Raw genomic sequence first — 15,890 nt, 5'->3', positions numbered from 1 at the left:
CTGAATCCAGGGCTGGTGCTCTATCCACTGCGCCACCTAGCTGCCCCTAGCCATTGCCTTTTAAGAGAGGAATTCCACTGGAGTAGTTCAATTTATGTACAAGATATGGACAAATTAACCTAACTAGATGAGAAAGTTCAGTGGAAAGTACACTGACTCTAGATTCAGGGGAACTTGGTTGAAATCCTGCCTCTCACACTTACTATCTGTGCGACCTTGGGCAAGTCACTCAACCTTTAGTTTCCTTATTTGTTAAAAAACAACAAAAAACCCCCAAAAGTGAGGGGGTTGAACCAGATGGCCTTGAAGATCATTTCTAGCTCTATGGTCTAATGATTCATCAAAATCCTAAGGACTTCTAGTCTAAAAGAGGCAGGGTGTGTGTGTGTGTGTGTGTGCGCGTGTGCCTGTTTGTCTGTCTGTCTGTCTGTGAGTGTTTTACATATATAGGCTGACCACACAAGTACTACAAGCCCAGGGACTGGAATAGATTCTGGGGATTGTGGAGGGCTCCCTCCCTATAGAGAAAGGGGTCTTGTAGCACTCAGCTTAGAGATCCCAGGGGGCTGGGCCGGCATGACCTCCCCTAGTTCTAGAGTTAGAGGAACTGGGTTCAAATCCCAGCTCTGATGGTCACTACCTACGTAGGCTAGATCCCGAGTAGAGCCTATTAATGTCCTTGAGCCTCAGTTTTTTCATCTGTAAAATGGGAGGATTGGATTATGACCAGAGAATCCTAGGTCTAGAGCTGGAAAGGCCTTCAAAGGCCATTGAGTCTCACTCCCTCCTTTTATTTTTTATTTATTTATTTATTTTTAGTGAGGCAGTTGGGGTCAAGTGACTTGCCCAGGGTCACACAGCTAGTGTTAAGTGTCTGAGGCCGGATTTGAACCCAGGTCTTCCTGAATAGAGCACCCAGGGCCGGTGCTCTGTCCACTGCGCCACTGAGCTGCCCCTTGCTCCCTCCTTTTACAGATAATGAAACTGAGGTTCAGGAGATGAAGCTATCTGCTCAAGATCACACAGGTAGCAAGGGTCAGAACTGGGATTTGAACCCAGGTCCTCTGATCTCAGAGTCAGTGTTCTCTGAGATTCCTTCCGCCTCTGGATGGATCTATGATCCTCTACATATCACTAAGTGAATTGGTCTTCAGCTCACCTCTGGTTACTAGAGGTTTCCTGGGAGTTGGTGCCAGGCAGAGGCTTTACATTTGCGTCCTGCATTCTCCACTGTTTGTCGTTCCTGGGAAAATGATCCTGTGGGCTGACAATTCTACCTGTGTAGAATCCTACCTGAGGGATGGCGCTTTATCGGAGAGGCAAACAGGCTCATCATGAATTAATAATAAGTCATTTGTTCATTTGAGAAGAGGTATTGTGGTATATTGGAATGAGCCCTGACCATGGATGCTTTACCTCTTAGCCTCAGTTTCCTTCTCTGGAAAATAAGGACCAAAGGCTAAATGATGTGTAAATCTTCAATCCTGAATTAATGCTTTGTATCAGTGAATAACTGGCAAAAGCCTGTGCTTAAAAGTCAGAAGCTATATTTATTCTCATGTGTCGTGTGAAGAAAGAGGATGGGCTAGAATGGGAAAGGGAAAGGAAGAGAAGGGGAGAAAACAGAAAGGGGTTAGGGAAAATGACATGCACACAAATAATTATAATACAAGGGAAACAGGATAATAAACATGCACGGGGTATGCACAGAGTGCTCTGGGAGTTGGTCCAAAGGAATGGGAGAGCCCCTTTGGTCTGGAGAATTCCTTGCAGCTCAGAGATCCCGCGCAGTCGGTGTTCAAGGCGCTGGGGTGAGTTAGCGCTTCTCTGCCTCCTGCTAACCTGATGGGAGGGGGGTTCGCTGTGCCTTCAGGTGGACACTCACATCCATGCTGCAGCCTGCATGAACCAGAAGCACCTGCTACGCTTCATCAAGCACACATACCAGACGGAGCCTGACAGGATTGTCGCGGAGAAAAGGGGCAGGAAAGTCACACTCAGGCAGGTGTTTGATGGTCTTCACATGGATCCTTATGACCTCACCGTGGACTCCCTGGACGTCCATGCGGTAAGCTGATTCACCTGGGTACTGTTGGCCCGAGGGGTGGGAATTACAGAGAGGCAGGATTGGCTCAGTACGATTATCATTCATTATCTGTGAAACCAGTGGAGTGGTAGGGAGGGAATAAACCTTAGCCTCTCTGAGCTTGATTTTATTTTTAAAGGGCATCTCCCCTCCTTCTCCCCACCTCCGATCTGAGGCTCCTTGGGCATCCAGAGTGGGCACTCACTAGGGCTCTTCTTTCCAGGGCCGGCAGACCTTCCATCGGTTTGATAAATTCAACTCCAAATACAACCCAGTGGGAGCCAGCGAGCTTCGGGACCTATACTTGAAAACTGAGAACTACTTAGGTGGAGAATACTTTGCCCGGATGGTCAAGGTCAGGAACCTCCCTGTTCTGTTGCTACCTGCCCTTCCCCCTCACCATGATTGCAGACTAGAGTAGGAGAGCATTGGGACCTGGAAGATGGGCAGCTACCCTTGGCATGGACAGACCCCTTTTCTCCATTTCCCCTCTCCCCAGCCTAGCATGAGAGGATGGGCTAATTCCAGCTGCCAAATCCCCTACACACCAATCAGGGCTCCATTGGTGATCTCTCTTCTGTTTACCAGTCCGTCTAACTCATGCACCTGTCAGGACATCACCCTGGTAATGCTGATGCCTTTGGTCCTCTTGGAAAACAAAGGACGAAGAACATTCTGTTTACCAGCTAGATGAAGAAGGAAAGAGGGGGGCCAGGTTATGTATGGCCAGTCAGAGATCATGGAAACCCAGAGGAGTGCTTGGGCCCATCAGAGAAAGGAGAGACCTTCAGAGTCATCTGGGCCAACCTCCTCATGGGAACATAGGATTCAGAGCTGGAAGCAGCCCTAGAGGATGCCAAGGTCAGACCCCTCATTTTACAGTTGAGGAAACTGAGGCTTAGAGAGATTGCCCAATGTCACATAAGGGGTATGGTACAGGCGTCTTACTTGGTGGCAGATACAGAACTAGACCACAGACTTGGTGACTCCCAGTCTGGGTCTCTTTCCCCTTCAGAACCATTCTGGTTGGTAGTTGGGCCTGAGACTCTTCTGATGCCTGTGTACCCAGCCCGAGGTTCCCAGGGATGCCTTGGTTGGAGCTTTAGGCCAAGGGCAGAATCAGTGAGAAGAGAGCAAATGAGCTAAGCTACAGCATGAGGTACTTGGGTCTACTCTAACAAAGAACTTTCCAGTATTGGAGTACATGGCTAAGGGAGCCTTGGAATCTCCATATTTGGTAGTTTTTCAACATGGGAAAGGTGTCTAACCTAATCTAAACCTAAGATGGGCAGCCTACATAGATGGCTTATTTTGGGTAGATTAGATAGATGGAGAGGATGGAGTGCCAGGCTCATCTTCATGAGTTCAAATCCGGTCTCAGACACTTATAGCTGTGTGAACCTGGGCAAGTCACTTAACCCTGTTTGCCTCAGTTTCCTCATCTGTGAAATGAGCTGGAGAAGGAAATAGCAAAGCATTCCAAGAAAATCCCAAATGGGGTCACAAAAGGCATACATGACTGGAACAACCAAACAGCAACAACCCAGCTCCTGAGATCATTGGGTGGCAGGGGGTTGGATGAAGTGACCTCTTCAGGTTCCTCTTAGGTCAGGGATCCCATGCCATGGATACTATAGTCCATCCACCTAGCCCCATCTACATACTGCTTGAAGCTAAGAATGCTCTCGAATTGACAGGAAGTGGCTCGGGAACTGGAAGAGAGCAAATACCAGTATACGGAACCCCGCCTCTCCATCTATGGACGCTCCCCGCTGGAATGGCTCAACCTGGCCAGGTGGTTCATGAATCACAAGGTCTACTCCCCAAATATGCGCTGGATCATCCAGGTCCCCAGAATCTAGTAAGTGAGGGCCCTGCCCACTGGGCTTCCCCATCTCTCACCCCAACATATCACCCTTCCTGGTGATGGCTCCTCTCTTCCTTCGACACTATACTCTTACTGCCACCAGAGGGTTCCAGTCCTCCAGGTGTCACCATATTCTCCCCTTTCATTTTCCCCTTCCTCTGCATGCCCAAGCTTTGGATGTGTGCTCCATTCTTCTAGCTCTGGCCTTTAAGGCTCCTTCCTGAGGCTGGGGTGAGGATGATCCCTAGTGTGGAAAGAGTATTGGTTCTGGTTCCCTTATCTGTAAAATCAGTGAGTTTGATTAGATGACCTCAAACATCTCTTTCAACTCTGGCTCTGTGATCATTTTGTTTACCGTGCTATCGACCTTTATTTTTGGATTTTTTTGTTCACTTACATGATGGGTCCCAGGCCAATCTGTCTCCTCCACACCAGTGATTTTCCTTGGAGAAAGCAGGTGCCTTTTGGGTGGGGACACTTTGAATTTTTCTTTAGGGATGTTTCCCTCCAAGATCCTGTGGGAAGTTTGCAATTGCTAAATGTCAAAGACTGGATAGAGATTCCTAGGATAAATCAGTGATTTGAAGGCAGAGGAAAGTTCTGTGACCCGAGGCCACCCACCAGGGTTCTCTTTGTACTCCCAGGGATGGAGGCCTATTGGCCTGGGGGGAGTCAAGCTGCTCGATAGGAGGATGACTGCAAAGTTGAAGACCCCTAGGGATGGGGGGAGAGGGGGAAGAAGTGAGATCAGAAGAGCTGGGAGGGGACCAGAAGAGAGCAGGTAGAGGTCACATGAAGGTGAGTAGACAATGAATGGCCGGGAGAGGCCAAAAGAGCTCCCCAGGGCAGGAAGAGTCCTCATTTTGATTCCTGGGGAGGTCACCACACCCAGGGAGGAATTTTTCTCTGATAGACTTCAATCAATCAGCCGATCAACAAGCAACTGGTGCTGGAGATACAGATACATAAGCGGAAAGTTGTAGAAAGTTGTAGAAAGTAAGATTTAGGGTTGATGGAGAGAAAACCTTCCTACCAATCACAGATGGTTGGTCAGAAACGAGATGGACTGCATCGGGAAGGAGTGAGCTTCCCCTCACTGGAGGTCTTCATGCAAAGGCTGGGGGAGAACCACTTGTCAGGGAATGTTCTAGAGCTGATTCTCTTGCGGTCACTCCCACCCTGCATGCAGACAGTGTCTCTGCTGCTGGGCAGGTGGCTGGTTGGTTATTCAGACATTTGCTTCTGCCCTGGACAAAGGGAAGTGGGTAGTGGAATACAGAACCGTGTCTTTTCCTGTCACCCAGTGACATATTTAGGTCCAAAAAGCTGCTTCCAAACTTCGGGAAGATGCTGGAGAACATCTTCTTGCCTCTTTTCGAAGCCACGATCAACCCGAGGGATCACAAGGAACTCCATCTCTTCCTCAAATATGTAAGTCAGGGCATTCTGCTGTGGGGCTCCTTCTCTAGAAGAGTTAGGGACCATGGGGTCCTTGGGAGGCACTCCTCTTCTTGCCTGGACTTGTTTTCTAGACTAAGCAATAAAGCTAGTGCCTGTCATACACCCTAGTGTCCTCTCTCCCACTCTGACTGGCTGCCATCTCTCCCAGCCTTCTGGGAGGTGACCCTGAAGGACCCAAATTCTTCTTTAAAAAAAAAAAAGCTCCACTCTGCACCCTTAGTTGGCTAGAAGAGAAATTGGCTCATGCTATGGTCGCCCCCTAGTGGTCATGTGAGAGAAATAAGCGTGTTTCCTGGGCTTTGTGTTGTAGACCCTCCTTTGTGGCTGCTGCCTTAAGGAGGCGGGGCTGGGATAGAAGTGGTCTAGAGAGCCCCCAGAGATCACAGGAAAATGTCTGTACAGAGTCCTTCCTGAAAAAAGCTCGGGCTTCCTTTGCTTCCTTAGAGAGATAGGAAATGCTAACTCAATGACTTAAAATGAAGTGCCGGCAACAAAGGCATCATTCAGTAAATGCGGTTGCTACAGATTGTTTCAGCCAGATCATGTTTGGCGTCATGGGTCTGGGAGCAGGACACAAAGAAAGAGAAATGAAGATAGGAAGGGGTGTGTGTGTTTGTGTGTGTATATGTGTGTGTGTGTTTGTGTATGTGTGTGTGTGTTTGTGTGTGTGTGTGTGTGTGTGTGTGTTTGTGTGTGTGTGTATAGGGAGAGAAAAAGAAAGATGGAGGGGTTTGTCTTCAATGTCACCCCCAACAATGGCTTCCAGCCCCGTTTCTTTGGTGGCTCCTTTGGGCTTCTCCTAGGGTTTGGGGGTAATCCCTTAGCAGAAGAAACCACTGGTTGGAAGGCTGGTCTTTGAGGGATTCCAGACTCTGTGACACGTCCTGGCTTTTCTTCTTCCCTTAGTCTCTGGTGTTCAGGATTTATTCCTTTCCCCCACTAGGTGACAGGCTTTGACAGCGTGGATGACGAGTCCAAACATAGTGACCACATGTTCTCTGACAAGAGCCCAAACCCGGACATCTGGACCAGTGAGCAGAACCCCCCCTACAGCTACTATCTGTACTACATGTATGCCAATATCATGGTGCTCAACAACCTCCGCAAGTAGGTGCCTGGGCATTGCCCTTTGACCTAACCCCAGCCCTCTGCCTGCCTCTCCCCAGGGTCTTGTCAAAGATCATCCTCAGTTATCGAGCTGGAATTGCAAGTGACCTTAGAGGTCATCTACTCCAACTCCCTCATTTTACAGATGAGGGAACTGAGGCTTAGGGAGTGGAATGACTTACCCAAAGTGACATAGCCAGAGAGGTGGGACTTTGACCCAAGTCTTCTGGCGCCAAATTCATCATTCTTTCCACTTTTCTACCCTGATCTCTGGTCTTTCTTCTTCCCTTCCTAAGCCATAACCTTGTCCTCCAACTGTGCCCTCTTGGGCCTAACCCCTAGCTTTGTCCTCCATCCACCCTTCCCCATAACCCTGTCCCTTCTCTGGGCTTAACTAACCCTGCTCTCCTTCCCAACCTCTACTTTCCTTCTCCAAATCAGCAAGCACTTATTAAAGTGCCTACTGTGTGCTAGCCCTATGCTAAGTTCTGGGGATACAAGGACAAGAATGATTCATGTTATTTGTGTACAGTCCCTGCCCATAAGGAGTTTCCATTCCATCCTCCCTTACTCACAGATAAGAGTGAAACCCTGCTAACCCCAACCCTTCCCTCTCAGGTCTAAACCTTAATGCAGGTCTCTCCCCATAACTACCCATGACCCACACCTGCTCCTTGCTCACCTTTGTCAGCTGTTAAGCAGTTAAATATTTAGAACTCTGCCTTCTGTTATCTCCTCATGCCTAACCCTGCCCTTGCCTCGCTCCTGGGTTGAACCTCTAACCATAGGCAATTAAGAAATCCTTAGCATTTTCAGCTGAATGATGAGGTCGGAAGCCAGACTGCAGGGGGTTTAGAAGAGGGGGAGAGGACGGGAAGTGGAGGCTGCAGTTAGAGACAGCTTTCTTTCTTCTCTTTCTTTTTTCTTTCTTCCTTTCTTTCTTTCGAGGCAATTGGGGTTAAGTGACTTGCCCAAGGTCACACAGCTAGTTAAGTGTCAAGTGTCTGAGGCCGGATTTGAACTCAGGTCCTGACTTCAGAGCCGGTGCTCTATCCACTGTGCCACCTAGCTGCCCCCATAGACAGCTTTCTTTTTTTTTTTTTCATATATTTTTTATTTTTTTAATGTTGAGGTATTTTATTTTTTCTGTTACATGTAAAGATAGTTCTCAACTTTTGTTTATACATGCTTTACAATTTCAGATTTTTCTCCCTCCCTCCCCTCCCTCCCCCCCTCCCCTAGACAGCAGGTAATCTGATATAGGATATATCTATATATCTCTATACAGATACATATAGATATATATATACACACACACATATATATATATATACACATAATAACATTAATCCTATTTCTGCATTAATCCTGTTACAAGAGAAAGAATCAGCAGTGATGCAAAACCTCAAAATAGAAAAAAAAAAACAACAGCACCCAAAACAAAAGAAATAATATGGTTCAATCAGCATCTATACTCCACAGTTCTTTCTTTCTTTTTTTTTCTTGGATTTGGAGATCCTCTTCTATCATGAGTTCCCTGGAACTCTTCTGTACCATTGCATTGGTGAGAAGAATATAGTCCATCACAGTAGGTCAACACTCAATGTTGATGATACTGTGTACAATGTTCTTCTGGTTCTGCTCATCTCACTCATCATCAGCTCACGTAAGACCCTCCAGGTTTCTCTGAACTCTTCCTGCTCATCATTTCTTACAGCACAATAGTATTCCATTGTATTCATATACCACAACTTGTCCAGCCATTCCCCAATTGATGGGCACCCCCTCAACTTCCAATTCCTTGCTACCACGTAAAGAGCAGCTATAAATATTTTTGTACATGTGGGTCCCTTTCCCCCTTCCATGATTTCTTTGGGCAAAAGACCTAAAAGTGGTATTTCTGGGTCAAAGGGTATGCACAGCTTTATCGCCCTTTGGGCATAATTCCAAATTGCTCTCCAGAATGGTTGGATCAGCTCACAGCTCCACCAACAATGCATTAGTGTTCCAATTTTCCCACAGCCTCTCCAACATTTATTATCTTCCTTTTTTGTCATTTTAGCCAATCTGATAGGTGTCAGGTGGTACCTCAGTGTTGTTTTAATTTGCATCTCTCTAATCATTAGAGATTTAGAGCATTTTTTCATATGGGAATAGATAGCTTTGGTTTCTTCATCATAGACAGCTTTCTTAAGGAGTTAGCCCAAGATCGAGGATACCAGCTAGCAGCAGGGATGCACAGCTCAAAGGAGGGGGAAGCCACGGGCATGCATTCTGTCCATGCTTTCCTGTCTCCACCATACTTGGGCCTCATGAAAACAGCTGTTGGCCCCCCTCTCTGTTTGTTCCCTTCCTCCTTTGCTTCTCTGTAGCCAGCTCCCTGGAGTCAGTGGTTGGTCCCCTGAAAAGGTCAGGCCTCTTCCTTCAGGAGCTCTGTGAGTTAATGACTGTACATACTTGATGAACAAAGCGGCCCAAGCACAGACCTTTGAGGCCTGTTTTCTATCTTTGTGGGAAATCTGCAGACGAGTAGACCAAGAGAAGCACCCTGACCTACTTGGGTGGAGGATGTCTGAGCTAAGTCTGTCCCTCAGCACTTCCTCCTCCTGGACCAGCGGGGAAAGATGAGGCCCCCTGAGAGCAAGGGAGTGTGATAGAGCTGAGTCCCTGGGGCACGGCCAGGCAACTTCTCTCTCTCTCTTTCTCTCTCTCTCTTTGGTGAGGCAATTGGGGTTAAGTGACTTGCCCAGGGTCACACAGCTAGTGTCAAGTGTCTGAGGCCGGATTTGAACTCAGGTACTCCTGACTCTGGGGCCCGTGCTCTATCTACTGTGCCACCTAGCTGCCCCTGGCAACTTCTCTTGATACCCTGATCCAGGCTCCTGCAGGGTGCAGGACCTTGCTTTCCACCCCATTGTTGCTGTCTGGGAGGCACAAAAGGATCAAAGGTTGGGGGACAGGGAGAAAGGGAGAAGAGCTGATATGAGCTGGAGCTGATGACAGAGGGGATGGTGTGGTGATCGACTTCAGAGACATCAGTGCTAGTCTGCAGGGTTCTGGACAGAAGGCAGGCAGGCTGGGCACCAAGAATTTGAGGCCTTGATATGTGCCAAGCACTGGGCAGACACAATCTAGGCAAAAATAAGGACAGTCCCTTCCCTCAAGGAGCACATATTCTAGACCACTTGTCAAGAACACTGTCTCAGGGGGCTTTGTGTCCAGATATGGGGTGGACTAGATGCCCTCTGAGGTCCCTCCCAACCCTTAGATTTAGTGACTGGCCCCTGCTTTCCCCCCTCTCCCACAAAGGGAGCTGAAGGGCCGGCCCCAGGGCCCATCTGGTCCTAGGTGAACTAGCTGATCCAGCTCCATCTCCTGGTCCACAGGGAGCGAGGAATGAGCACCTTCTTGTTCCGGCCTCACTGTGGGGAGGCCGGTTCCATCACACATCTGGTCTCTGCCTTCCTGACTGCTGACAACATCTCCCACGGACTTCTGCTCAAGAAGGTAAGGTACCTGTGTGCTTGGCCGATTCTGAGCGGGCTGGCAGCTTTGCCTTTTCCATGATAGAGCTTCTTGGCTCTGTCGCTCGGGAAGCTCCTGGCTATGATCTTCTTGGGGGTGCACACCCTGAGGTCCTCACCAACTTTGGAAAGTTTGAATTGAAATGGGGAAGGTCTAGGGGACCCTGACAGCCCACCTGTGCCTGGGTGAGAAAGGGGGCTAGTCTTGTGGACTCTGGGGGCATAGTCAATGCCAGTAACCTGGGGGTGGTCTTCAGTTGGGACCCTAAGACAGAACTGGTCCATGTTGAGCAGTTGTAGGTCTCCTTGGAAGGGGCTTTTGTCTGTAGTTCCATCTAGATGATATACTAGCTAAAATTGCTGGACTTGGAATCTGGAAAACCTGAGTTTGATTGATGCCTCAGATAACTACTAAACATGATCCCTAGGCAAGTCCTTTAACTTCTAGGCCTCAGTTTCTTCATTTGTAAAATGAAGGAGGAGGATTCAGTGACCTCTAATGTCCCTTTCAGCTCTAAATCTAAGATCCTGTGATCCCATGGGCTGTTTACATGTTGCTCAATTTCTCACCCCTCTCCCAACCCTTGCCTACCAATGGGTCTGGCCCCACGTGAACTCAGCCTCAACAAGGTCCATTCTTTCTTTATGGACAATAAAAAATGTTATTGATGCTTTAAAAAAATTGTTGTCATGGCTACCCTTCTCATCCCCCAATCAAACCCCTCTGTAATCGAGAAATACAGCTAAGTAAAACTCAGAAGTATAGAGGTGGCACTTGGCAATGTATGCCTCATTCCTCCCCCATGGATCCCCACCTCTCTTCTGAGAGGAGGGAGCCTTGCTTCATGGCCAGGCCTCTGAAGTCAGGCATGGTCTCTGTGCTGACCACAGAGTTTTCATGCCTTATGGTCACTAGGGACAGTGTTCTGGATCTCCTAACTCTGCATCAGTTCATACAAATCTTCACAAGTTTCTCTGAATTCATGTCTGTTTACTTTCCTTGGAGGCTCAGCAGAGAACCTGGGCTTTTGGGAACAATGGTCAGCGGTATTCTAGGACCTTATAGGGCTTAAATGGGATGATGTCTATAGGGAGATCCTTCACCTTCATGACTGAGCCTAAATCCCTGGGACTTCCAATCTGTCTAAAATGGTCTGTGCAAGGCTGCCAATCCTGCCACAGAGAATAAAAGCCACAGGAGCTGAACTGTGTTCCTGGGGTATATTTCAGAGACCTTTAACCAAACCCTTCCTTCCCCAGAGCTGGGACTGGGAAAACTGAGCAGCCAATGAAGGCCCCTATTGGGGGTGGAGCCTGGTATTGGAGAGGGCTTCCTTTTATTACGTATGGCCTTCGGACAGAGGTTAAAGGGCTGCATCCAGAACTAGAGCCGGGAAATCCCCAGGAACCAAGGGAGAACGCTTTCATGTCGGTTCAAGCAGCAGGTGCTGTGGTTTGCAGGGAGGCTGACCCAGACATTGAGGCACGTGGATGGTGGGGGCTGAGGGGACCCCCCCATTCCCCCCAGCAGTGAGGGCTCCAGCCTGGAAGTTCCCGTGGAGTCACATACCTGAAGCTTGGCAGGGATCTTGCACATCCTTTGGAAACAAACACTGCCCAGACACAGTGATCCGAGGCTCTGTTTCCACTGATGCAGACCTTTTTTTCCTGTTATCCTGGAGTTGCCTTGATTGATGATGACAGGTGCCTCCTCTCTTTTTCCCCAGAGTCCGGTCCTGCAGTACCTCTATTACCTCGCCCAGATCCCCATTGCCATGTCTCCCCTGAGCAACAACAGCTTGTTCTTAGAATATTCCAAAAACCCTCTACGCGAGTTTCTGCACAAGGGACTCCATGTCTCCCTCTCCACTGATGACCCCATGCAGTTCCACTACACCAAGGTGAGCACTGGGGAGGGGCTTTATGCCACTGGTCAGAGTCCCCAGACCCGGGCAATGACAACCCTCACTTCTCCTCATGAGTTGTGATACTCCCTGAGGCAGCTGACACAGCGGATAGAGAGCACTGGGCCTGGAGTCAGGAAGACCCAAGTTCAAATATAACTTCAGATGCTTTCCAGCTGGGTGACCCTGGGCAGATCACCTAACCTCTCTCAGCCTGTTTCTTCAACTGTGAAATGGGGATAATGATGGCACTTACCTCCCAGCGTTGTGTAAGGATCAAAAGAGATGATATTTGTAAAGGGCTTACTTAGCACCGTGCCTGGCACACGTGCTTGTATGTGTCCTCCCTCCCCCCACATCCCAGCTCCTTCCCGTAATAGTACAGTAAGGCCTAGACTACTGAGGATGTGCCAGGACTTGGGGGACACCCATGGTAAGGCAAGATAGTAGGACTAGAACAAAGGGATTAGTGGGATGAGGACCTAAGGAAGAGAGTATTCAGGAGAGAGGGTGGTGGGCAGTGTTAAGTGCTTCAGAGAGGTCAAGGAAGATTGCGATTGAGAAAAGGCCATTGGCTTTAGTCCGTGGTATAGGTGGAGAGGCCAGTTATTGTCCTGGTGGTGACAGCAGGGAGTAGATTCCAAGGCCATCACAGGGAGCCAAATTGCTGGTGGTTCCTGAACCTAAGGCCTCTCCCTCCCACAACCCCCATAGAAAAGTGTCTTTGTACACTCAGCAGTGTTTGACTGCCAAGAGAACTCCCTCTCTCCGTGCTGATCCTCAACTACTCTGAAGCTTAATTAAAGCTTCAGAAAGCCGCCTCAGGCCCAGGGTCCCACAGCCAGGAAGTCTCTGAAATGAGACTTGAACACAAGTCTTTCTTCCTACCTCCCAGTCCAACTTTGTATTCACTATACCATGATGCTTCTCACCCGACATACTGCAGGAGCCTAATACATGTTTGATGATTTCATTGAGTTTCAGGAAGCCACAGAATGAAGGCCTTTGTGAGTCAGTGAGCCAGAGGGCTTTCTTCCCCACTGTTTCTCTTTAGGAACCTGAATGGTCCCCGCAAAGTCTCCTTGCTGGATAAAAAACCAGTGTTGGAGGTTGTTTCTAACTTGAGTGCTGGCTCCAGGCTTTCCCCCAGACCCCCCGGCCTAATGAATGTGATTCTTTTGGGGGCATTGATCCCATAGGAAGCCCTCATGGAAGAATATGCGATCGCAGCCCAAGTATGGAAGCTCAGCACGTGCGACCTGTGCGAGATCGCTCGAAACAGTGTGCTCCAGAGTGGGCTGTCCCACAAGGTGAGTAGGCTCTGCCCGCTGGGAGAGGGGGCAAGGGAGGAAAAACCACGGCCAAGCTTCAAGCCCTTTGGAATGCTCGGTGTGGCTCCAGGCAGTGCAGGGGAGCGAGGGCCTGTGCTCCCAGTGCCTGGAGATAATAACTGTCCTGTAGATGGCACTTTCAGGCTGGCAAAGTGGTTTTATGCTCATGAGCCTCACGAAAGATGCTGGGATAGATAGCCAATGCACTTTACCCATGGAACTGGGGCTCAAAGAGATGAAGGAACTGGTAGAGGGTCACCGTGCTCGATTACTCTGGCAGGATACTCGGGTATTCCTGATGACCTAGGCGGCCCTCTCCCCACAATATCATGGGGATGGTCAGCTGCCCAGGCTCCCCCAGGCCTTTTTTGTGGGGGATAGAGCCTGCTGATCTCTGGGACTGACTGGTCTGATGTATTTCTCAGGAGGGAGTAGAGGCTCCAATCCATCCTCAGCAGCATCCCCTGGCCTGTTTCCTTAGCTCCTAAGTATCCAGATTAAGATGTTTCCTTCAATTGAGGCCTCTACCACCATGGCCTCCTCAGGTTTACCTTCAACAATAATCTATTCAGTGCCTCCTGTGTAGAAGGCACTGGATGGATGGATGATAGGACAGTTTTTTTTTTCTTTTTTTGGGGGAAATAAGGGTTAAGTGACTTGCCCAGGGTCACACAGCTAGTAAGTGTCAAGTGTCTGAGGCCGGATTTGAACTCAGGTCCTCCTGAATCCAGAGCTGGTGCTTCATCCACTGCACCACCTAGCTGCCCCCTTCCATTGAGTTTTTTTTTTTTTATTTTGTGGGGCAATGGGGGTTAAGTGACTTGCCCAAGGTCACACAGCTAGTAAGTATCAAGTGTCTGAGGCCGGATTTGAACTCAGGTACTCCTGAATCCAGGGCCCGTGCTTTATCCACTGCGCCATCTAGCTGCCCCTGCTTCCATTGAGTTTTGATGCCAGGATGGATATGCTGACATCTGAGTCACTGGGATGCAGAAGAAAGGGGACTCTAAGCTGCTTACAGGCAGGGTTTTTGGGTCTTGGTCTCTGTATTCCCAGCATAGTGCCTTACATGGTAGCAGAGACTTGACATTCATGGAATTGGCTTTGGAAATGGTTTCGGCTTCATCTCTGTGCCTGTTTTTCCCTTTGTCCACAGGAGAAGCAGAAATTTCTGGGGCCAAATTATTATAAAGAAGGACCTGAAGGAAATGAAATTCGAAAGACCAATGTTGCCCAGATCCGGATGGCTTTTAGATATGAGACCTTATGCAATGAGCTGAGCTTTCTGTCAGACGCCATGAAGTCAGAAGAGATCACGGCTTTGATTAAGTAGGTTTGGTGTTGGGACACGGCCCTGGCAACTGATGTGGGGGATGCTGGTCAAGGGGAGCCTGCTCAGGACCAAGTACGGCCTCCCTGCGAGTAGAGGCTTGGGATGCCGCTCAGGAGCCTCTCCCTCTGACCTCGAGTCTCCCCATTCTATCATACCCAGCACCGAGGCCGCACTGAGGCAAGGCACCATCTGCGTGCCGTGGGGCCTGGGGGCTGCCTCGGGGAGCTGGGCTTCTGTTTGTACTTTTTTCTTTGTTTTCCACTTCTCAGCAGACGGCCAGTCCTTGCATGAAGGGGGTCGTATTTTCTACTGTCAGAGGCCAACTGACTCTGGTCCTAAATGACAGGTGGAGTAAGATGTACCCACTCAGTTTCAACACTAGGAGGCCTGGGTTTGCTTTGTTTTTTAAAAGCTTTTTTTTACTAAATGTTTTTGTTCAGGTTTACATGCACCATTCTAAGCATCCACGTATGGGATCCCAGAATAGAACAGCAATGTGCTATAGGGATAATCTAGTCCGACTCTCTGATCTTACAGATGAGGGGGCTGCGGACTAAAAGAGGTGAGGATTTGCTGAAGGTCACAGGGAACCTGGGAGGTCAGCTAGTCCAAAACCACCCCTGGACAGATGAGGACACTGAGGCTGGGGAGAGAGGGGCAGCCTGCCCAAGGTCACACAGTGAGTTCTTAGACTCTACAACATACCTCCCTCTCCAGTACTACTTTTGTATTCTGTAATTTGTATCTGAGAAATACCCAGGCCCTCCCCGATGCACCCCCCTCCCAGATTCCTTTTTAAAGAATGAAGACGGGGGCAGCTAGGGGGTGCAGTGGATACAGCACTGGGCCTGGATTCAGGAGGACCCGAGTTCAAATCCGGCCTCAGACACTTGACACCAGCTGTGTGAGCCTGGGCAAGTCACTTTTGTGACTTGGGTTTATCCTCATCACCACCATCTTCCTAAACAACAAAGGATCATTTCCCTACCCCATGTAAACCACAGAGACTTTAGCTGGTGACCTCAGCCATTAGATGAGGAGGGACGATTAACTGGCCTAGTAAAGGCTTGTGAAGTGATTCTTAGAATAGAGATCTGAATTTAGACTCTCCCAATTTACCCCCTGCCAGTAGTTTAGTGTCCCATGCGTAGGGTGACTAGAAAGCTGCTTGAGCTTGCTAGCAAGCTCCTGTGTTAGTTCTGTAGGAACACATAGGCCTGGAGAAACTGTTACAAACCTAGCAGAGCCCGTGTTTGTACACAGAAATGGTTACTAGG

General features: G+C 48.9%; 1 protein-coding gene across 4 annotated transcripts in view; it reads left to right on the top strand.

Moving 5' to 3' along the window:
* AMPD3 (adenosine monophosphate deaminase 3) overlaps positions 1–15,193 on the top strand; it is a 78,061-nt gene extending 62,868 nt beyond the window's left edge. For all 4 annotated transcript variants that reach the window (XM_043973009.1, XM_043973006.1, XM_043973005.1 and 1 more), the window contains exons 7-15: positions 1,874–2,068; positions 2,310–2,441; positions 3,784–3,947; positions 5,258–5,384; positions 6,358–6,521; positions 9,908–10,028; positions 11,773–11,946; positions 13,149–13,259; positions 14,437–15,193. In XM_043973009.1, coding sequence (XP_043828944.1) covers positions 1,874–2,068; positions 2,310–2,441; positions 3,784–3,947; positions 5,258–5,384; positions 6,358–6,521; positions 9,908–10,028; positions 11,773–11,946; positions 13,149–13,259; positions 14,437–14,613 — 1,365 coding nt within the window. In that variant the 3' untranslated portion in view covers positions 14,614–15,193. The remainder of the gene's footprint in view (positions 1–1,873; positions 2,069–2,309; positions 2,442–3,783; positions 3,948–5,257; positions 5,385–6,357; positions 6,522–9,907; positions 10,029–11,772; positions 11,947–13,148; positions 13,260–14,436) is intronic.
* The last annotated feature ends 697 nt before the right edge of the window (positions 15,194–15,890 follow it).

Source organism: Dromiciops gliroides, chromosome 6, assembly GCF_019393635.1.
Source record: "Dromiciops gliroides isolate mDroGli1 chromosome 6, mDroGli1.pri, whole genome shotgun sequence".
Taxonomy (NCBI): domain Eukaryota; kingdom Metazoa; phylum Chordata; class Mammalia; order Microbiotheria; family Microbiotheriidae; genus Dromiciops; species Dromiciops gliroides.
Note: the sequence above shows the minus strand (reverse complement) of the source record. Positions and strands in the feature narration are given on the sequence as shown.